Below are 24,823 nucleotides of genomic sequence, written 5' to 3'. Positions count from 1 at the left end.
GTTACCTATGACAACGAAGGTGCGTAGGATGGTTTTTTTCAAACACATGTTCATGGCCGGAGGAGTTCAAATGCTGTCTCATAAGAACTCCCTTTTCCTCAGAGGCCCTCTCCGGAAATGCTATCCCAGAGGTTTATAAGGAACACGGGGAGCTAACTAACACCGAGGCCCTATCTTCTGCCTTTCGTGACAGAGCTTGAACACGGGGCGGGTTGAGGAAACGCTACGTCCCGTGGAGGGAATCTGTCAGATCCACCTTTGCCAGAGGTTGCAGACAGCGGATCGTCGCAAGCCCACAGATCCAACCAGGGACACTCCCACCACCCCCAGCAGAGGGATGGGGAAGCGACCCTGTTCAAGACATTGAGGGTGTTACCTGTCACGACTGGGACCTCCCACCCCCAGCCGTTCCAGTTTTTCCTGCTCCGGTCGGCGGGAGACTGGGCATCTTTTGGAGGAACTGGTCCATCCTTGATCCTTATGTTACAATTTATCTACATCAGCTTCAAGCGGTGGAAGTTTTTTTCCTGCGCTTTACTCATATAGACACGTGCTTGCCAAACAGCATGGTTACGGACAAGCCCAAATGCTAGTAAGGGTATCACCATTTGAACAAGATTTCACGATGATCAGTTACCTGCTACACCGGTGACATCACCTCTACAATCTGATTGGTTCCTGAGAGACAATGCCCTGCAAAGGAAACCAGTGACGTTACATCTACAATCTGATTGGCCCTTGAGAGGCGTCATTTCATTGTTCAGACGGCATAGAAATCTTCTAACAGGAGACTCAACGTTGCCTATCAGGAGCCTTGCAGCAATGAATGGCAGTTTCTGATCAGACAGCCAGCCAGCTATAAATAGACTTCCTTGGCATGTCAACATGGTCATAATGAACAGTGTTGATGATCTGAAGACGAAGAATGAGGCACTTTCACGGAGAGAAGTCAACTCAGTCTACAGTTGGACTTTACTATCAGGCTACTAACTCAGCTCGGATGACTTGAGAATCTAACTCCTCGGGATTTGATTCATCACTACGTTGAGATACATTGCTGTCCCAGGATTGGGGGGAGTCAAAGTTCAAGCCAATAAATAGAACAAGTTCTACTCTCTCCGTTATCACTATGTCAGTGATAATGTCTACTCAATCTGCTCACGTCTCCTCAGGATATGACCAGACAAAGATGCCTACTACTACATCTATGACAGCATTTTCTGGGTCATGGTTTCATGTCCTGACCAGTTTGCGACATTGGGCAGCTTGAGACCATACCTGCTATGGTAGACTCGCCAGTCAATGTTTGGGCAGGAACTTACATATTAGAGGCGGCATTCAACAACCATCTTTAGGTAGACATGTCTCTCCAAGGATGGAGTGCCCATCTGAAGAACGAGGTTGCAGCAGGATTCTGGAAGAAGGAAGATTGAGCTCTTCACATCAGTGGTGATGCGTGGTGATGCGTGTTATCCATCATTGATTGACAACACCGAGAGAGAAGCTACTGATGATCCAGACAGACAACTCAACCATAGCCTTCTATGTACACTACCCTTCTATGTTTCTACCCTTCAACGTGGTCAACAGTCTGAGTCTCCAAATAAAAGTATTTCACATACCAGGATCCTGCAACTTCTTGGCAGACGCCTTAGTTATCTTGCCTTCTTCGTCTATCACCAACAGAGTATATGCTGCATCAAGAGACGTTTCAACTAATTGACTTCCAGAGTGGGACCAGTTGCCAAACCATCCCCACAGTGTGAAGATCAAGTGGTGAAGATCATCGCCCTGGCGCACAGAACTTCCACTCAGTCACTCTATGATGAGAAGTGGGCTACATTTGAGAAGATCTGTGCCCAGAAGTCATATGGCCCATTGTTAACATCACCAACAATGGTTAACATCAGTTTTTATGGTGCTCGAGGAAACTCAAGGGCAGTATCATTGGGACTTACTTGTCAGCATTAAACTCAGTGGTAGCTGTCAGAGGAGAGAGGAAGGTCTCAAAGATCCCGGAACTGGTTGCTAGATGTTGAAGGCGTTCAAGCTGGAGGACCAAAAGGTTAAGTTTCGGCCACCTGTGGGGGACCTGAACGTTATGCTACAGCACTTGAGAGGTCACACCTACGAGCCTCTGGACAGGGCATTGTTTGACAACTTAACGACGAAAGACAGTGTTTCTGTTGGCGCTAGCTACAGCGGCGAGATTTTGTGAAATTCATGTACTGGATGTGACACACCAGACTTGGTGCTGTACACTTGGACCTTCTCTGGGATTTCCTGGCGAAGAACCAGCTGCCAGCTCAACCAGACAGGTTATTCACCATCCCCCCTCTTACTGCCATCATCGCACCAGAGTATCGGGAAGAGCAGTTACTCTGTCCAGTTTGGGCCCTCAGATCATATATCAGGAAGTCCTCTCCTCGTTGAGGAACTAGGAAGAGCTTGTCCCTGCCCTTTTTCATGACTGCTAGAGGGGAAGTCACCAGGAACACAGTAGCCTTATGGTTGAGGCAGACCATCCTGGTGGCTTCCGCACCCGTCGTCTAGCAACCCGCATGAGATTCAAGCACTGGCATCAACAATGGCTCTGCTTAGGAACTGTACAGTTCCCGACATCATGGCTGGCTGCAGTCTTTTGGACAGTTGGTGGTTGCAGAGCAACTCGTGCGTCCTACCGCCCTATAAGGTACGATCTTACTTACCTTGGTCTATGGGGGTCTTGTACTTACGGGAGATAATGTACAGTACCCCTCCGGTGGTTAAATATTTTAGATATTTAAATATTTACCTTACCATAAGGGTGGTTAGTCCCTCCCAACGCAGGATGCTCCTCCCCACTACGGACTATTCAGAATGGGAAGTAAAAGTGAAGTTCTCGTGGAGTCTGTACACATGCGCAGTGGGGAGATCTAGATACTTCCGTATCATTTCAGTCGTCGAATTTGAGGTAGCCATTCAAGATTGAATAGCAATTCAACTCTGTCAGCTCTCCTACTGAGCAAAGCTTGAGGTAATATGCTATAGACCTATGGTAAGGTAAGTATTTAAATATCTAAAATATTTAGATTTTAACAATTTCTGGTGTCCCCTGCTGTTGCTTGAATATTGATAAGCAGCATAAAACCCAACTCACTCATTCACTCACTCAGTTGTCAGGTACAAACTCAGTAGCACATTGCCTTGATTTATGGAGTGGAGTATTTATCAGTATTACGGAGTGGACAACAAACTAAGTCAAACTAAGGTTTCACCATAATTCATATGAACTATAGAGCCCAGCTGCCTTTTATAACTTTCAGTTAAATGTTTTTCAGAGTTTCTTTTTGTGTGTCAGAAGCTTCCCAGTCAGTTTGGATATGGTTCCAAACACCAACCTGGTTTCACTGATGTAAATAGTTGTTTTAGGTACAACCATTAAGAAGCGACATATAGAATCTTTCTTAGGCTTATCTCCTTGTCACTCTGAACCACCAAGCATGGTCTGAAAGAACTAAATGTTTGTATGGCTCCGCTGTTATCAGTTGATGTAACATTCTTCAGGAAACACTCATGGCAGATGTTCAAACTGAAGAAGCCAAGTTTTCGACCTGATAAGAGTGCTGATGGCCTGAGCAGCCTGGAGAGGAAGGCCAAGTCACTTGGACGGGATGGCAAGCCCAAGGTCAAGGTAGCTGGTCACTTTTTGCTATTTTAGAGCGGACAGGTGATTGTCTTATCAAATCCTTTCTTTTAAAAGCCCCAGATAGTGCGTGTGGAAAAACATAAAACCACATGATATTTATGGAGGTGATGGATGACCCATCCTGCTTATGTGTACAAGTGATGATACATTGTGCTTGTGTGTTGAGGTGATGATACACCCTGCTTGTGTGTTGAGGTGGTGATACATTCTGCTTGTGTGTTGAGGTGATGATGTGTCCTGCTTGTTTGTTGAGATGATGATGTGTCTAGCTTGTTTGTTGAGATGATGATGTGTCCTGCTTGTTTGTTGAGGTGATGATGTGTCCTCATGGATAAAGTTTGTGATACATCCTGTTTGTGTGTTGAGGTGATGATACATCCTGCTTCTGTGTTAAGGAGATGATGTGTCCTGCTGATGTGTTGAGGCGAATATGTGTCCTGCTTGTGTGTTAAGGTGATGATATATCCTGTTTGTGTGTTGAGGTGATGATGTGTCCTGCTTATGTGTTGAGTTGATGATACATCCTGCTTGTGTGTTGAGGTAATGTGTCCAGTTTGTGTGTTGAGGCAAATGTGTGTCCTGCTTGTGTGTTAGGGTGATGATACATCCTGTTTGTGTGTTGAGGTGATGATATATCCTGTTTGTGTGTTGAGGTGATGATGTGTCCTGCTTATGTGTTGAGATGATGATGTGTCCTGCTTGTTTGTTGAGGTGATGATGTGTCCTCATGGATAAAGTTGGTGATACATCCTGTTTGTGTGTTGAGGTGATGATACATCCTGCTTCTGTGTTAAGGAAATGATGTGTCCTGCTGATGTGTTGAGGCGAATATGTGTCCTGCTTGTGTGTTAAGGTGATGACATGTCCTGCTTGTGTCTTTAGGCTCAGGCAAACTGTGGCGCGAATGGGGTTGCGCAGCGTAGAGTGTATGACCAGTTTTCTTATCAGCGAGCAAAGCGAGCAAAGTTTGCCTATGCGCTTCCCTCACTTTGAGGGAAGCTCACTTTGAGGGAAGCTGACAGAGGGAATGGAGATGGAGAATGATCTGATATAATGTTTGTGTGTTGAGGTGATGATACATCCTGCTTGTGTGTTGAGGTGATGATACATCCTGCTTGTGTGTTGAGGTGATGATGTGTCCTTATGTATTAAGGTGATGGTACATCCTGCTTGTGTGTTTAGGTCATGATACATCCTGCTTGTGTCTTCAGGTGATGAGTCCAGGGGATTTTAACTATGAGGTCCCTCCAATCGTCCAGCAGCCTCTAACTAGTGTCACAGTACAGGCGGGTGATACTGCTGTTCTCACCTGTAAGATATGTGGTCGACCTAGACCCAGCATCACCTGGCGCTTCAATGATGCCACCAACATTCTTCCAGGTCCAAGAATACTGCTGCTGTACAATGAAGAAGGCGTGGCTACTCTACAGGTGAACCTGACTACTGAGAGGCAAAGACCTGCTCCTGATGCAGCCTATACACCTCATCACATGCAGTCAAGTAGATGGAGCTATATGTGTAGTACAAATATTTAGACAGGGCTTCCTCATTTCCTATAAATCATAAGGCTGTACACATCTGTGCAGGCTATATCAACTGTATTGTGATAAGTAAACTGGCATTCTTCTAAAATGGACATTGAACTTGATGTAGATGTAGGTGAAGATCAAATCTACTATAATCAGTAAGGTAAACATAAGGTGGTTACATAAATAACTTCAACAAACAATTGATAGAACCATCCCATGGAATGTATGATGATCTGAGCTTGACCATTTCCCCTTCTTACAGATCACTCAGGTGTCCCTGTCTGATGCAGGAGAGTACTCTTGCTTCGCCAGTAGTGAGGTTGGTTCTATCATGACTCGTGCCAATCTCACAGTGTTAGGTAAGGAATACAGGGATGTGTCTTGTCTTATGTCACACAGGGATGTGTTTAGTCTCATATCACACAGGGATGTGTCTTGTCTTATGTCACACAGGGATGTGTCCTGTCTTATGTCACACAGGGATGTTTAGTCTCATATTACACAGGGATGTGTCCTGTCTTATGTCATACTGGAAGTGTTTAGTCTCATATCACATGGGGATGTGTCTTGTCTCATATCACATGGGGATGTGTTTTATCTCAAATCACACAGAGATGTTTCTTGTTTCATATCATGCGATCATGTGTTTTGTCTCAAATCACACAGGGATGTGTCTTGTTTCATATCACACAGGGATGTGCCTTTGCCCATAGGTAAACCCACCCCTCCACCCATGCACAATACATAAGTCAACACCCCACCACCCATGCACAATACATAAGTCAACACCCCACCACCCATGCACAATACATAAGTCAACACCCCACCACCCATGCACAATACAAAGGCTAACACCACACCAGTCATGAACAATGCATAGGCTAACACCACACCAGTCATGAACAATGCATAGGCTAACACCACACCAGTCATGAACAATGCATAGGCTAATGCTCCACCACCCTGCTGCCCATGCACGATATGCATGTATTTTCTTACACTGTATGTTTATTATGCATACCCTGAATCCGTCCATCATGACAGTGTTTGATAGCATATTTAGAATTGTTCATTTAATTATGTCTAATGAAGTCTAAAGTGAGGGAAATCTGATGCCAAGTAAGTAATACAAGTGAAATGAAGCTGTGGTGACATCGTTAGTAGTTATCTCAACACAAAGGAGATACGGGATGATCTTCCACTGTTTGTGTTGGTGTGTTCCTAATCTTCTCTTCTTGTCAGATCGGCCTGGTGCCCCGGGGCAGCCTGTGATCCGCAACCAGGTGGGGACAGCCGTGCACCTGGAGTGGTCACCACCCCCCAACTCCCACTGTGGACAGATTCAGGGATACACTGTGGAGTTTAGAGAGAAAGGTCAGGATTTATGGACTGTAAAAGAAGTGACTTTCACTTTGTTGTGGTTTGCTGGAGTGTGATTGGTGATGGTTCACTCGACTGTTCTAAGTGTCTAATCAAGTGAACTAACACATAGTGAAATTCATTTAAGGGATGTCAGTTTGAGTATGTTGTGATTTTTACATGATTTTCATTACGAGCTGTAGTGATCAATGGCAGGTATATTCTTTATTCTTCTTCTCAAAAGAAATTAGTTCTAATTCCATAAATATGTACACACTTTCTTATTTGTCAATAAGAGTCTTTGTTTTCTTCAATGTAACATCAGATATGATTTTAACTGAACATGTGTTTGTTGTGAGGGTACGGTTTGATTCCTAAGCATTAAATATATTAGTAAGGTATTTCAAGGCGTCAAAATCTTCTGTTTATATTTGACTTTGACTACAATAAAAGAAACTTGCATACTTGAAACACATAGAAGTAGTTTGAGAACTTGGTTGTTGATGACAGGCCCTATTGTTACATGCAGCTTCAGAAGTGTGGCAGCTGGCCATCCCATATGTCCCCAATACATCCCAGGTGATCGGGGACCTCGAGCCAGGCATCACCTACCAGTTCCGCGTCAGTGCCAACAATGCTGTAGGGATTAGTGAACCAAGCCCTGCCTCGGTGTATGTTGCTGTGCCAACAGAGTATGGTGAGGAACATAGTTGCTTTATAAGAATGTAATATATACATGTATATCTAACATGTGTTTGTTGGTGTTGTTATGTTGTGTTTGATGCCAGATTAGATAACTCTCAGGAGAAGACACAGTTACGTGATGACATTGATCATCAACAATACTTCCCATCCACAGAGCTGAGTGCCAAGGAGGAGGCGACTGGTGCCATATGGAAGGCGACCTATGATAATGATTTTGGTGATGCTGGAGAAGTTGGAAGGTATCTAAAATCATGGAAAACTTTATTCTTTGAATTTCACCATAACCCAAAAGTAGGAGAAGGTGCCTCTGTCACCATTCTTGATAATCTTCAGAATATACCTCCCTTGGCTGGCTTTTTATCTAGTCAGGTGTCAATGCTGTGAAAAGAAGTGTACCAAGTTGTGGCTTAGCTGATTGACTACAGTGGCAATGCAGAACCAGTCACTTTGACAAGAAAAGCACATATTTGTAAACATTGTTGCTGTTGCAGACTTAACAATCAACCATTGTAATTACAGGTTGTTTTGTTTTTAATGTTGGTACGAGAATTGTAAACGACTTAATGCTTTGCAGAGCCAGTTGTGTCCATCTCATTAGTGGCAAACTCTATTTAACAGATGACAAAGGATGTTTTGTGGATAGCTGATCCTGTTGGTAACCTGCTTGTGTCTCACTATCTCACATGAAGCCATCTGTTATGTCTTGTCAGAGGAAGGTTTGCAGTGGTCCGTAAATGTATCCAGAAATGCTCAGGTCAGGAGCTGGCAGCAAAAGTGATCTCACGGAAGTTGGTTCGGAAAGAGGCAGTGGAGACCGAGTTCAACACGCTACAGAGTCTCCAGCACTCGCACCTGGTGCAGGCATATGACCTGTATGAGAGTCACGCCAACCTCATCATCATCATGCAGCTGTAAGTTGCTCCAGTCCCCTCAGTCCTATGTGCTGCTAGTTGCTCCAGTCCCCTCAGTCCTATGTCCTGCTAGTTGCTCCTGGCCCCTCAGTCCTATCTGCTACTAGTTGCTCCAGTCCCCTCAGTCCTATGTCCTGCTAGTTGCTCCAGTCCCCTCAGTCCTATGTCCTGCTAGTTGCTCCAGTCCCCTCAGTCCTATGTGCTGCTATTTGTTCCTTGCCCCTGAGTCCTATGTCCTGCTAGTTGCTCCAGTCCCCTGAGTCCTATGTGCTGCTAGTTGTTCCTGGCCCCCAGTCCTGTCATCCTCAAGTTGCTCCAGTCCCCTCAGTCCTATGTGCTGCTAGTTGCTCCAGTCCCCTCAGTCCTATGTCCTGCTAGTTGCTCCAGTCCCCTCAGTCCTATGTCCTGCTATTTGTTCCTGGCCCCTCAGTCCTATGTCCTGCTAGTTGCCCTAGTCCTCTGAGTCCTATGTGCTGCTATTTGTTCCTGGCCCCTCAGTCCTATGTCCTGCTAGTTGCTCCAGTCCCCTCAGTCCTATGTCCTGCTAGTTGTTCCTGGCCCCTCAGTCCTATGTGCTGCTAGTTGCTCCAGTCTCCTCAGTCCTATGTCGTGCTAGTTGTTCCTGGCCCCCAGTCCTGTCATCCTCAAGTTGCTCCAGTCCCCTCAGTCCTATGTCCTGCTATTTGTTCCTGACCCCTCAGTCCTATGTCCTGCTAGTTGCTCCAGTCCCCTCAGTCCTATGTACTGCTATTTGTTCCTGACCCCTCAGTCCTATGTCCTGCTAGTTGCTCCAGTCCCCTCAGTCCTATGTGCTGCTATTTGTTCCTGGCCCCTCAGTCCTATGTCCTGCTAGTTGCCCTAGTCCCCTCAGTCCTATGTCCTGCTAGTTGTTCCTGGCCCCTGAGTCCTATGTCCTGCTAGTTGCTCCAGTCCCCTCAGTCCTATGTGCTGCTAGTTGCTCCAGTCCCCTCAGTCCTATGTCCTGCTAGTTGTTCCAGTCCCCTCAGTCCTATGTCCTGCTAGTTGTTCCTGGCCCCTCAGTCCTATGTGCTGCTAGTTGCTCCAGTCCCCTCAGTCCTATGTCCTGCTAGTTGTTCCTGTCCCCTCAGTCCTATGTCCTGCTAGTTGTTCCTGGCCCCCAGTCCTGTCATCCTCAAGTTGCTCCAGTCCCCTCAGTCCTATGTGCTGCTATTTGTTCCTGGCCCCTCAGTCCTATGTCCTGCTAGTTGCTCCAGTCCCCTCAGTCCTATGTGCTGCTAGTTGCTCCAGTCCCCAGTCCTGTCACCCTCAAGTTGCTCCAGTCCCCTCAGTCCTATGTCCTGCTAGTTGCTCCAGTCCCCTCAGTCCTATGTGCTGCTATTTGTTCCTGGCCCCTCAGTCCTATGTCCTGCTAGTTGCTCCAGTCCCCTCAGTCCTATGTGCTGCTATTTGTTCCTGGCCCCCAGTCCTGTCATCCTCAAGTTGCTCCAGTCCCCTCAGTCCTATGTCCTGCTAGTTACTCCAGTCCCCTCAGTCCTATGTCCTACTAGTTGCTCCAGTCCCCTCAGTCCTATGTCCTGCTAGTTGCTCCAGTCCCCTCAGTCCTATGTCCTTCTAGTTGCTCCAGTCCCCTCAGTCCTATGTGCTGCTAGTTGTTCCTGGCCCCCAGTCCTGTCATCCTCAAGTTGCTCCAGTCCCCTCAGTCCTATGTGCTGCTAGTTGCTCCAGTCCCCTCAGTCCTATGTCCTGCTAGTTGCTCCAGTCCCCTCAGTCCTATGTGCTGCCATTTGTTCCTGACCCCTCAGTCCTATGTCCTGCTAGTTGCTCCAGTCCCCTGAGTCCTATGTGCTGCTATTTGTTCCTGGCCCCCAGTCCTGTCATCCTCTAGTTGCTCCAGTCCCCTCAGTCCTATGTGCTGCTAGTTGCTCCAGTCCCCTCAGTCCTATGTCCTGCTAGTTGTTCCAGTCCCCTCAGTCCTATGTCCTGCTAGTTGCCCCAGTCCCCTGAGTCCTATGTGCTGCTAGTTGTTCCTGGCCCCCAGTCCTGTCATCCTCAAGTTGTTCCTTGTTCCTCCCCTCAGCCCTATGTGCCATTATTGTTTCCTGTCCCCTCAGGCCTGTGTGCCTCCAGTTGTTCAGATAATCTTTCCACACTTACCATTCAAGCGAATCTCTTCAAACTATAATGTACATAACATTTTCTAACAGTACAAATACTAACATATGTCAATTTCAGAAGTTCAGTAATTGTGATTTGTTGAACAAAACCAGACTTGAATACCTTGCAACTTCAACTTATGTTTTGAGGTGTCTGTGGTAAGCCTTTTTATAGTGAAGTGGTGAATGTGAGTGTACATCTGAGTATGAATTATTTTTATGTGAGTGTTATTATTTTTTTTAAGGAAATGGGTACACAACATTGTACCTATAATATCAATATCAGTAACAGAATTAAGTATAATAATTGCCTTTTCAACTCAGGTATGATTTTCCTTGTTTCTTTTAAAGATGTCTATCTTTTCTAAATGCAATATATGCCAGCATTGTTTGGGAGTATTGAGTATTGAAAAATAGCATATAAATGATCACTGATACCAAGTTTTCATGTAACCACTAATGATAATTCTGAAATGTTGCCGATGAACCCTGAATCAGTTGGTATGTTTTCAAAAATACCCTTACTCAAACTCCGAGGTGCACTTTCCACCATAGTGGATAGTGTTTACAAAATCACATTTTGCGAAGGCCGGTAGTGAGACATCAACTACATCCCCTATGTTTCATATTCAGCTGCAAAAAATGCATCACTGAATCCCATTCATTTAAGAATCAAATTACAACAGGTCTTTGTCACCAATAACAACTGTGTAGATAAAATGGTAGAAAGATATTGGGTGTGAAAATGAATGCTGTGCTATAACTGCACTTGTTTGAAACCAAAGAAACTTCTGATTTTACACTGCATAGCATTTTTGGAAATTTCCCGACATCCTCTTGTCTAATCATTGCTTACAATGGCTCAATACATGAAGAATATGAGGGGAAGTGCATCATAGCATACAGTGCCATGGTTTGATATTTCATAAGAAATTGTTAAATTGTTTCTGTGCAGCATGACATCATGACTGATGACTGATGCAAAATCAGCATTTCTGGATTCTTCTCTTATTTACTATGAAAATGATAAAGATATATACCAATACACAGATAGTCAGAATCATTCTGATTACTTACATGTCATTTTTATGTACAAACGAACCAAGAATCAAGGGAAGAGTCTTCACAAAATCCTGTAAGACATCTGTCGTTGGTAGTGATGTAATACGTCAACATTGTTGTACATATTAGGCAATTTCTTTGAGGTGAAGGTCAGCTGAACAAGAGTAAGTACAATCGCCCTATCCTTCAAATTACATTTGCACTATTGTCATGTATATTTGGCATATTCTTCAGATATTTTGTCTTGAAACTAATTCCAGTATCTACATTTGGCCATGTTCAGTATCATTTCATATGTGGATGTTGGGTGTGTGCTTTCATTATCTGTCAATTTTGGATTGTTTGAACAATATTTACATTGGAATTGACACATTTAGTGTAGCATACCATATTTTGAGCCTTTACACAAGTGTTAGAAGGTCACGTAGCCATTACTGTGATCTAGTTCCTGTGATATACAGTAGTCAATACATTGGGACTAATATTGCAGTTTCACATGAACAGGTTAATAAACAGTGATTGAATTCAACCTTATAAGTAAAAATGATAATGAAATTGCTTTATCCATTTTATGAAATGTATAGCCACACATCTTTAAAGGAATTGTTTTGTTCATTGGATTTGTTTGTAGACAAAACAATTATGAATATCTATTCACCTGGTGCACGTTTGTCAGAAACATTTTATGATTCATTATCACTGGTTTTGATAATATAATCAGCTCAAATTCAGTTAAACATATTGTGAGGGCAGGATATCACATTCGAACAACATTTATTGCATACTTATGAAGAGATATAGTCTCATAAACAAAGAAAATATATATCCTATATGCATAATCAGGTGCTGTGAAATGCATGTTAAATTGATGCCAAGTAGATGCATGTTGCTCACAGCAAGATATGCAGTCAAACAGTCTAATTGTTGATATATCCAGAATGCAAATCAAATGGTAGAACATCTAAAGAATGTTGAATTCTTACATAAAAGCTGAGACCTTTCATACAACTAATGGAAGTTAGGTGAGATATATACTTATAAGCAAACCAATGTCATCTTTTTCCAACGTCACCAAATTAATACAAGACACTATTATGGATGACAACTTCTTTAATTGTTTTAACACAGTGTTTCAAGGCTAATTCTTGCATCTTCGTCAGGTGGTGTCATTTATCCACCTGACGAAGATGCAAGAATTAGCCTTGAAACGCTTTGTTAAAACAATTAAAGAAGTTGTCATCCATAATAGTGTCTTGTATTACCTCACCAACTTCTAAATGCCTTTGAAGAATGTCACCAAATTGCATAAAACGTGCAATGGCATCTACTGAAATGTGGTATTATTTTCAGTAATTTCTTTACATTTGAAGATGTGACAGGTATTTCGTTAACAATGATGCAAATTAGTCAAAATACATCTACTTAAACAGGAGAATACAGGAATATAAAAAGTAGCTTAAGTATTGGATAGGGCCATCCAAGTTGCTGTTGCCTGCTTTCTCATGTAGTACACTTGAATCTTTTTTCATAAATTGTGAAACTACCAAAAATTATTCGCTTTCATTGGGGAACTTTGTATTGGAATAGTTTGGTTCACCGTGAACAAAACATTTAAAAAATATAGTGTCCTAATCCACAACAAAGTCTCTCCATGTGATCAGAGTTACATTGACCTATTGTTAAGTATAGCAGAGTTATGCCCCCTTATCTGTATACGTGCCTAACCTCTCTGTCTGTGTTTCATGTCATAGAAGAAAATCTGTATTTTACATATTATTATTTGACATTTTAATGCTGAGCATATAACAATATGTATGTGCACAAGAATCCATTTCCAATACACTTTTGTCGTTCAGACATCAGGTAGTATTTTCTAGGCTCATACGTTCCATAAATATGACACATTAAGAAAATTGTAGCATAGTGCTTTTGTTGGTGCATGGTTATAAGCAGAGAAATGTTCTGTTTTTTAGCGCATAACAAAATCTTGGACAACATTTAGCAGTCTCTACTTTGTCAAACTGCTCAGGTAGTCGCACTGTGTTATTTTATGGCCGTACACAGATTCAAGACCATGGAGGGCAATTCTCGCACAACATTCACTTTTCAAACCTTATGAAAATGTGCACCTGAAAAAAAAACTTGGGATTCATCGGATTAAGATTTTGGCTTTCTTACAATTTTGTTTTGCTTGATGTGCTGGAGAACTGTTATTAATGATATTTGTGGTGTGACAGGCTGCCCCATGGACGTTTGCTGGAGTACATCTGCAGCAAGCCTCACTTTGACGAGATCCAGGCTGCGGAGTACATGAGACAACTTCTGGATGTAGTGCAGTATCTTCACAACTGCCGTATTGCACACCTCGACATTAAGGTACATACATCTGAACATTGATTTACCTCCACAGCTGCAACACATCCCACACCAACACATTATGGTACATACTTCCACATCCCACACCAGGACATTAGGATATACGTACACACCTTCACATCCCACAACAAGACATTGGGGTACATACATTCACATAACACACCAGGACATTAGGGTACATACATTCACATAACACACCAGGACATTAGGGTACATACATTCACATAACACACCAGGACATTAGGGTACATACATTCACATAACACACTAGGACATTAGGGTACATACATTCACATAACACAACACGGCATTAGGGTACATACATTCACATAACACACTACAAAAAAATTCCACATTTACTAGCATGTAAATGTTATGGAAAGCTGATGTTTCCAAGAAATTTCAGTTTTGGAATGCTGATGTTTCCAAGACGTTTCCAATTATGGAAATCTGAGATTTCCAAAAATTTCCAATTTGGGAAATGTCCACAAGGGGACATAACTGGTGGATGATGGTAAATGATTGTTCTTTGTACGCCACAGGACCTAATCCCTTGTTAATTGATGAGTGAGTCAAGGCAGTTGAGACTCACCAATTAACAAATTTCGTTAATTATTGGGTGATTCAAGTCAGTTAAGACTGAACATAACATTATTCCATGGTCAGTATCACAATGTTGGTGCAATGGTAGTACTTTACAGTTGGTTTCATGTTTTTGATAATCCTTTCTTTTGTGCTGATAAAAATTAATAAATAATGCCATGCTTCTCTCAGAGTGAGGGAAGATGATATATATAGATTCTTATCAAATTAGATATTTCTTTTTCGTAAAAAACAGAATTCACTGTGTGTGTGTGTGTGTGCATGTGCGTGTGCGCATCCACTTATATATCATATCCAACTGGATAGGCATTAAAAATTGTGCCATTTGTAGCCATAATGACTATATTGGTTTGACCACTAGAAGAAAGAAAATAATTTCACACAACAAAATAAACAGGAATCGTAACATTTTCCATGTTATCATATGAGCTTCCAAACACTGAATGAAATAAATGCTGTATGATAAAATGGATAAGAGAACATATTAATGGCATAAATGATGATTTAATGATTCATGTAATGGTAAAAATATATATACTAGACAAACATAGTTAGGGATATTTGCAAATATTGAAATTTTACATAATTATCTATTCATTCATTGACACAGATAAAATATCAATCATTAAAATACCAATATCCCTAACTTAATTTGTCAAATATGTGCTCACTTTGTTAGTTAACCAATCAGCAAACACATCAAACTGGTACCGATAGATTTTTTATCTAATATGTAAAACATCATCATTTCTTAGCACCTGAAATAGGATGAATTTGGAATGAGATATTTTAATCTGAGATCAATTTGTTAGGTATCAGTTTATTTAAGTAGCACTTGAATCAAGTTCAAGAGATTGGTCATTTGCAACCTGAAGCACTTATCTCATGTATACTGCAGTAAACAGTATGAGGATACATAATGAAACATACCACTCGCGTGGTAACAACTCCCTGTTTATTGCATAAAGCGGTAGTTCAGGACAAACAAACTTATTGAATGTTGATTGATTCCATCACTTGGACGGTGGTGTGTGTTTCGGCTTTGTCATGGTGGTGTTGATTTATAGATAGAATCAGGCAATTAGCTGTTCAGTTTGCATCCTATCAGCCTGCATACAATTTGTTGATTTTACTTTTCTGTTGGCCCCATCCAACGATGTGCTACTTGCGAAATTACCTGTTGTTACTTTGCTGCTTGTTACTATGCATATATTGTTCCATTCAGCTGGTTGTAGTAACTATTATCTTGATAACAGCACTGGCATAAACATGGAACATCCCCTCTGTGCATCCAAAAGAATTCGGTATCTGTGAAGCATTGTTTTATGATTGGCATTGCATTCTCAATGCAGGTTTTAACATTTTCTAAACAAATGAAAGTTACTTCATCACTGGTGTCACAACAGAGACATATTTTATACCAATACATCAAAAGATGAACATGCCGATCTTGCTTCAATCCTTTAAAGAATAGCATTAAACAGCAGGTGACTGCAGATTTGACCACTCTCCTCACATGATTAAATCCAGTACATAGAAGTTCAGGAATTATCAGCTAAGATACAAAACCAAATATCGATCAAAGGATTAACTGCTAACACGCTGATTGATTAACTACTTTTTTCTTGTAGAGTGGATTTGTCAAAAGGTAGTGTTTATGTGTGTAGATTTACTAATCTATATACTAGGGAGACTATCTACAGAGGGAGAAGAAACTCATCAAAAAAACCTCTTTCACACACTTGTTTAATCTTTAGAAGGGAAACATACCTCTAACTGAAAGGTATTTGCAAGTAATAGTGATAGTTTTATGACATAAAAAATTGTTAGGGTGTATTCGAGGTGTGTGAAAAATATGACACATCGCAGAACTGTTCTGAACCGGCACTGAAATACTACACGGCCTTGTTTGAGTGTTTCTAGTTATTGCTTCAAAAACATCTTTCACAATATACACCTTTGATTCTTATGAGGGGAGTATACTGTCAGGTGAAATGTGTTTACAAATAATAGTGATAGTTTCATAATCTAAAAAAAATGCAACATATCGCTGACCTGATCTGATCCTCCATTGAAATACTACACTGCGTTGTTTGAATATTTCTAGTTATTATTCTAAAACTTCTTTCACATACACCATTATTTACAGGTTTTTGTGAATTATGATTTTCTCGGTTTCCATAGAAAGGTTTTGGACTTAGTCTCAAATTGACAGGTGTGTTTTGCTTCCAGAGCACAACTCAAAAACTTCCTAATATATGTCACTAAAACTTGGTAGATATGTGTGGCAGACCCCAAAGTGGTGCCGTTTGCTATTTACAAGTTTTAGTGATTTATCATTTTCTGGGTTTCCATGGAAACGATTTGGCCTTTGTCTCAAAATGGATTGATGGGCTTCATTTCCGGAGCAGAACTCGAAAACTTTTCAATATCTTTCAGCAAAACTTGGCAGATATTTGAGGCCGACCACAAAGTGGTGCCTTTTGCTATTTACAAAGTTTTGGCATTTTTACTTTTCCTGGTTTCCATGGAAACAATTCAGACTTAGTCAAAAAAACATTAATTAACTGTCAGATGATTTGTCCTTTCAAATATGTGGGGGCTGGGGGGATATGTCATCTTCTGATTACTCTTGTTTTTAAAGGGCACATGCAACCAAAACATCAAACATAATTAAAACATAGTTATCACTTATTCATGATAAATAAAATGCATTGTTGATTAAGAAAAAAACAAATAAAGAAAATTATAAGCGTATACATGTAATGGCAAATCAAAAGTGCAATATTTTGTACTTGGGTTTCCGTCCCTTGAAATGAAGCAGCAGTGATACTAAACCCAGTCATAGCTGGTGGGTGTGCACTCAAGTGTAACACAGCTTTTTCATTGGCCACTGGTTCATTTGCCGATATGCCGCTCTTTGGTAATGGCTTATAAGCCTGATAGGTGTTAATTGCATGTGGTCAATGATTGAAGTTGTATATTGCATATTGTTCTTAGCAGACAGAAAGGCAGACATACAGGTGCCAATAAACCAGACATTGAGTTTCCTCCATGACAGAGTCTGCTTATCACAATTAACATGTTTTGTTTTTTAATGTAACGAGTAAATTATTTATATTTGTTTGTGTAAGCAACCAAGATTAGACCACTGCTCACAACCTCATACTGTGGGCAGGCAAACTGTTTCAAGCTCTGCAAACCTATTCAGTGCACATGCATTATTAGTGCAGTGCAGCATAGCAGTTGAAACCACTTTTTAATTAGTGAATTGTTTGAACTTCGATTTCTCAGGCTTTTTTTCAGAAAATGTGTCTCTTCACATGTCACGCATACTATGAAAATACGGCTTATTCCTGCAGTTCTCATGAATAACTATGTCAAATGCATGACCACCTATGTACATTAGCCTGTAAGAACTCTAACAGAACAAAATATGAATGGAATACTAGTGGTTAAGTCTATACACTAATGTGTATCATTGGGAGAAGGAGGAACTGAAAAAAGCAACAGTAAATTCCATCCTAAATATCCACAAATTTCCAAGCCTTGTAAATATCATCTTTCCAATTTTGGAAATCAGATATTTCCAAATTGGACATTTTTGGGAATCACCTTTTTTTCTCCATGCACCACACCAAGACATTAAGGTACATTCCTCCATGTCCCACTGTAGGACATTAGGGTACATACCTTCACGTAACACACCAAGACATTGAGGTACATACCTCCATGTCCCACTGTAGGACATTAGGGTACATACCTTCACGTAACACACCAAGACATTAAGGTACATACCTCCATGTCCCACTGTAGGACATTAGGGTACATACCTTCACGTAACACACCAAGACATTAAGGTACATACCTCCATGTCCCACTGTAGGACATTATGGTACATACCTTCACGTAACACACCAAGACATTAAGGTACATACCTCCATGTCCCACTCCAGGACATTAGGGTACATACCTTCACGTAACACACCAAGACATTAAGGTACATACCTCCATGTCCCACTCCAGGACATCAGGGTACATACCTTCATGTAACACACCGGGACATCAGGGTACATACCTTCATGTAACACACCGGGACATCAGGGTACATACCTTCATGTAGCACACCGGGACATCAGGGTACATACCTTCATGTAGCACACCGGGACATCAGGGTACATACCTTCATGTAGCACACCGGGACATCAGGGTACATACCTTCATGTAGCACACCGGGACATCAGGGTACATACCTTCATGTAGCACACCGGGACATCAGGGTACATACCTTCATGTAGCACACCGGGACATCAGGGTACATACCTTCATGTAACACACCGGGACATCAGGGTACATACCTTCATGTAGCACACCGGGACATCAGGGTACATACCTTCATGTAGCACACCGGGACATCAGGGTACATACCTTCATGTAGCACACCGGGACATCAGGGTACATACCTTCATGTAACACACCGGGACATCAGGGTACATACCTTCATGTAGCACACCGGGACATCAGGGTACATACCTTCATGTAACACACCGGGACATCAGGGTACATACCTTCATGTAGCACACCGGGACATCAGGGTACATACCTTCATGTAACACACCGGGACATCAGGGTACATACCTTCATGTAACACACCGGGACATCAGGGTACATACCTTCATGTAGCACACCGGGACATCAGGGTACATACCTTCATGTAACACACCGGGACATCAGGGTACATACCTTCATGTAACACACCGGGACATCAGGGTACATACCTTCATGTAACACACCGGGACATCAGGGTACATACCTTCATGTAACACACCGGGACATCAGGGTACATACCTTCATGTAACACACCGGGACATCAGGGTACATACCTTCATGTAGCACACCGGGACATCAGGGTACATACCTTCATGTAACACACCGGGACATCAGGGTACATACCTTCATGTAACACACCGGGACATCAGGGTACATACCTTCATGTAACACACCGGGACATCAGGGTACATACCTTCATGTAACACACCGGGACATCAGGGTACATACCTTCATGTAACACACCGGGACATCAGGGTACATACCTTCATGTAACACACCGGGACATCAGGGTACATACCTTCATGTAACACACCGGGACATCAGGGTACATACCTTCATGTAGCACACCGGGACATCAGGGTACATACCTTCATGTAGCACACCGGGACATCAGGGTACATACCTTCATGTAGCACACCGGGACATCAGGGTACATACCTTCATGTAACACACCGGGACATCAGGGTACATACCTTCATGTAGCACACCGGGACATCAGGGTACATACCTTCATGTAACACACCGGGACATCAGGGTACATACCTTCATGTAACACTGGGACATCAGGGTACATACCTTCATGTAACACACCGGGACATCAGGGTACATACCTCAACTGCCACATCTCAGAACTAAACAGCAAAAAATGTACATCCCAACTACGAATGTCATTACCATATTCTTTGATGTGCTGATATGGTTGTGTAGAGTGTTTTCCCATGTTAGTGCTATCTCTGTTGTGTTGAGTGCTGTTCTGGCAATATTATTCCTGTGCTATGAGGTTTGTTTTATACGTCTTCATGTCATCCAGCCTGAGAACCTTTTGGTGGAAGTTGGTGCCATGGGAACTGGTCTCAAGCTTACTGACTTTGGTGACGCCCGACACATCTACAACAACTACTACATCCACCCCATCATGGGCAACACTGAGTTCATGAGTCCTGAGTTGATCAGTGGAACGCCAGTGGGACTCCTCACTGATATCTGGTGGGTTTTCTTTCATCAGTGTTACTGACATAACTAATTACAAAGCAAACCTCATGGTCAGACTTAATGCCCCTGAACATGTGCAAGGCAGGTAATCCTGTGTACCCCCATAATATTTGCTGATCCCAACTTTTAGATATAATATCACACAACAGGGGTTGATCCAGCATTTTGGAGAGGGAGGGTGCCCATATATCATAAAGCCCAAAGGGTAGGTGGAAATGCACTTCAGGGAAATTTTTCAGATCATCAGCACATCTTGGAGTACATTATCTGGTTTATAGCTGGTATATAACATGTGAAACATCCATTCATACATGAAACTATAGGTTCACCTGTTGCTTAACATGAAATGGATTTGTACAAAAATCATGTCTTGAGGTGAGGTAAGAATATATGTATTCGGCGTGACAGTGTCTTGGAAGTGACGTAACTTATGACCTCTGAAATTAAAATAATGTCATGAATGACCTCATAACTAGTATTGAAGCATGTCATATATCTCCACCCCAGTATGTCATCACAGAACAGGGACATCATTCAACAGAGTTTGACGAATGTAGAACCAGGAAATGCATCATGTAGTAAACATTCCTACTAGACAGTGGCCAAGTAGGTACGTCACTCTAGTAAAGGGTTAACCTAACCCTAACCCTAACCCTACTAGACTGTGGCCAAGTAGGTACGTGACTCTAGTAAAGGGTTAACCTAACCCTAACCCTAACCCTACTAGACAGTGGCCAAGTAGGTACGTCACTCTAGTAAAAGTGGGCATGATGTAGCATAGTCAATTACTGTCGAATTCTAACTCTACATCAGAAATTAATTCCTCCGACCTCTCAAGTGTATCCTGCATTGTCAATGGAAGTTATTTAGGAACAAGTGATGTGTTTCTGCCGTGGTAGGAGCAGTTACAAGGGGTTTGAGGACAAATTTTGCCACAAAACTGGATAGCTGTATTATGCCTGAGGATAGGGTTTACTATAAAACTATACAGATAAGTTGGTAGTGAAAAGGACGTGACACTATGGAAGCTAATTCATGTTTGAATCAAGTCCATGGTAGCTTTACATTGTAACACAAGACTTCGATAGATGTCTTTGTACCTTAGTCAGATTTGTTTGAGTTATTTCTTTGTTGTGGAAGTGATGAAGGCTGAGTAAAGTTCATCCTGATTAAGTGGAAGTGTTAATGATGAGATCCAGGTGTCCATAGCATCTCTCATTTGCAGGAGTATTGGTGTCATTGTGTACGTTCTGCTCAGCGGGGTGTCCCCTTTCCTGGATGAGAGCCAGGAGGAAACATGCTCCAACATTGTCCGTAACGACTACTGCTTCCCCGACGAGTACTTTGCAGGCATCTCCCAGGATGCCAAGGACCTGATCAGGACCATGCTTGTGGAAGAACTCAGGTAAACATTCACCACAACATTGATAGCCTTGGTAGATATGGTCATACTCATCAACCCAGTGTTGAAGTAAGCTGGGAATAAGAAAGGAATCATATAAACCTTGTCTCAGTGCTGCCACAAGTTGGGACATATCACATGGCCAAATGCTCAACTGAAAAGGTATTTTTTCTATTGTCCTATAATGTCTAGAAAGATGAACAGACATGATAGCAGCTCTGGTAGGATCTTTTGAGTGAAGTACAATGTCTGAATGTAGGACCAGGCATTTTATCTAACATTCCAGATTAAAGGAAGTTCAACCTGTTATGGAGAAACTATGTTATTTTAATTGAAATTGTGATTTCATTTTTGTTCCTGTTCTAAAATACAAGGCCTACGTTTATTGTATTTTGACATTTCATTGAATGAAAGGAAGGGTATGAATTTAAGCCTCTTTTTCTCTACTGGTTTTGACAGGAGTGAAAATTGACCTGACCATCACTGTTGTGGCATGCTTGGGTCTGAAAAGGGGCCCCATGGCAGGTCTAGAAATTGGCTGATTCTAGAAAAATTCCTTTTGACAGCAAAATGGTTGTATACAACATCAAGGAATAAATATGGAAACAGAATAGTTCCATGAATATTTTTCGGTTCAATGCTTCATGGATGAGACACTTTATTATGTGACAGTCATGGCATGACACTGGCCTGGACTGCAAGTATTAATACACCAGGTCACCAATGCATGTGTTATCATGCTTATACGTCACATGGAGTTTCAACTGGTGGATTATCTCCCTTTGACCATCAGTTACACTTCTCCATTTGTTGGGATCCCTATTACTTGGTGGAATGTTACATGTATAAATCTAAAGGGCAGTCTTTATGTTCCAAAGTCTGATACATCTCCATTGGAAATGATTTAGTCCAATTTCCTGTCTTGATCCTTGCTCAGGGTTCCATGCAACAATTTCTCACGTGTAAAGATAGAATCAATATGTGGCACTTTCATCACTAAGTGTTTGTTTTTCATGTCATGTCGCTGTAAATTTAATGGCACTATTATTCAGTGTAGGTTTATCTGATTGCTTGTAATGTAATGACTGCTAAAAAGTCATCTGTGTGGTAAAGGGTAGAACTGAAACCATGTACCATGAATTTATGTATTGGTGTACAAAGAAAAACAAAAAAAAACCCCAAAAAATACATGATATAGATATGCTAATGTTGGATTTTAAATCATCCATCGTAAACAAGGAAACTTCAGTGGTTAGGTCTGCGCAATTAACCAATGTAGGCTGTCACCAATCAGCATAAAGGCAGTAGCAAGTTATGCATGTAGAAACCAGTACAAAGGCAGTAACAAGGGATTATATGTAGAAACCAGTACAAAGGCAGTAACAAGGGATTACATGTAGAAGCCAGTATAAAGGCAGTAACAAGGGATTACATGTAGAAGCCAGTATAAAGGCAGTAACAAGGAATTATATGTAGAAACCAGTACAAAGGCAGTAACAAGGGATTATATGTAGAAACCAGTATAAAGGCAGTAACAAGGGATTACATGTAGAAACCAGTACAAAGGCAGTAACAAGGGATTATATGTAGAAGCCAGTATAAAGGCAGTAACAAGGGATTATATGTAGAAGCCAGTATAAAGGCAGTAACAAGGGATTATATGTAGAAACCAGTACAAAGGCAGTAACAAGGGATTATATGCGGAAACCAGTACAAAGGCAGTAACAAGGGATTATATGTAGAAGCCAGTATAAAGGCAGTAACAAGGGATTATATGTAGAAGCCAGTATAAAGGCAGTAACAAGGGATTATATGTAGAAACCAGTATAAAGGCAGTAACAAGGGATTACATGTAGAAACCAGTACAAAGGCAGTAACAAGGGATTATATGTAGAAACCAGTACAAAGGCAGTAACAAGGGATTATATGTAGAAACCAGTATAAAGGCAGTAACAAGGGATTATATGTAGAAACCAGTATAAAGGCAGTAACAAGGGATTACATGTAGAAACCAGTACAAAGGCAGTAACAAGGGATTATATGTAGAAACCAGTACAAAGGCAGTAACAAGGGATTATATGCGGAAACCAGTACAAAGGCAGTTACAAGGGATTATATGCGGAAACCAGTACAAAGGCAGTTACAAGGGATTACATGTAGAAACCAGTACAAAGGCAGTAACAAGGGATTATATGTAGAAACCAGTACAAAGGCAGTAACAAGGGATTACATGTAGAAACCAGTACAAAGGCAGTAACAAGGGATTATATGTAGAAACCAGTATAAAGGCAGTAACAAGGGATTATATGTAGAAGCCAGTACAAAGGCAGTAACAAGGGATTATATGTAGAAACCAGTATAAAGGCAGTAACAAGGGATTATATGTAGAAGCCAGTACAAAGGCAGTAACAAGGGATTACATGTAGAAGCCAGTATAAAGGCAGTAACAAGGGATTATATGTAGAAACCAGTACAAAGGCAGTAACAAGGGATTATATGTAGAAGCCAGTATAAAGGCAGTAACAAGGGATTATATGTAGAAGCCAGTACAAAGGCAGTAACAAGGGATTATATGTAGAAACCAGTACAAAGGCAGTAACAAGGGATTATATGTAGAAGCCAGTAACAAGGGATTATATGTAGAAACCAGTACAAAGGCAGTTACAAGGGATTATATGTAGAAACCAGTACAAAGGCAGTAACAAGGGATTACATGTAGAAGCCAGTATAAAGGCAGTAACAAGGGATTATATGTAGAAGCCAGTACAAAGGCAGTAACAAGGGATTATATGTAGAAACCAGTATAAAGGCAGTAACAAGGGATTACATGTAGAAACCAGTACAAAGGCAGTGACAAGGGATTATATGTAGAAACCAGTACAAAGGCAGTAACAAGGGATTATATGTAGAAACCAGTACAAAGGCAGTTACAAGGGATTACATGTAGAAGCCAGTGTAAAGGCAGTAACAAGGGATTATATGCGGAAACCAGTACAAAGGCAGTTACAAGGGATTATATGTAGAAACCAGTACAAAGGCAGTAACAAGGGATTATATGTAGAAACCAGTACAAAGGCAGTAACAAGGGATTACATGTAGAAACCAGTACAAAGGCAGTAACAAGGGATTATATGTAGAAACCAGTACAAAGGCAGTTACAAGGGATTACATGTAGAAGCCAGTATAAAGGCAGTAACAAGGGATTATATGCGGAAACCAGTACAAAGGCA

General features: G+C 41.5%; 1 protein-coding gene across 3 annotated transcripts in view; it reads left to right on the top strand.

Annotated features, from left to right (window-relative positions):
- LOC137298545 (kalirin-like) overlaps positions 1-24,823 on the top strand; it is a 282,884-nt gene that overhangs the window by 252,017 nt on the left and 6,044 nt on the right. For all 3 annotated transcript variants that reach the window (XM_067830847.1, XM_067830846.1, XM_067830845.1), the window contains exons 55-64: positions 3,547-3,673; positions 4,900-5,118; positions 5,480-5,576; positions 6,460-6,591; positions 7,106-7,273; positions 7,436-7,520; positions 7,992-8,192; positions 13,627-13,765; positions 20,010-20,185; positions 21,417-21,596. In XM_067830847.1, coding sequence (XP_067686948.1) covers positions 3,547-3,673; positions 4,900-5,118; positions 5,480-5,576; positions 6,460-6,591; positions 7,106-7,273; positions 7,436-7,520; positions 7,992-8,192; positions 13,627-13,765; positions 20,010-20,185; positions 21,417-21,596 — 1,524 coding nt within the window. The remainder of the gene's footprint in view (positions 1-3,546; positions 3,674-4,899; positions 5,119-5,479; positions 5,577-6,459; positions 6,592-7,105; positions 7,274-7,435; positions 7,521-7,991; positions 8,193-13,626; positions 13,766-20,009; positions 20,186-21,416; positions 21,597-24,823) is intronic.

Source organism: Haliotis asinina, chromosome 10 (assembly GCF_037392515.1).
Source record: "Haliotis asinina isolate JCU_RB_2024 chromosome 10, JCU_Hal_asi_v2, whole genome shotgun sequence".
NCBI lineage: Eukaryota > Metazoa > Mollusca > Gastropoda > Lepetellida > Haliotidae > Haliotis > Haliotis asinina.
This window is presented reverse-complemented; position numbering and strand designations above follow the sequence as displayed.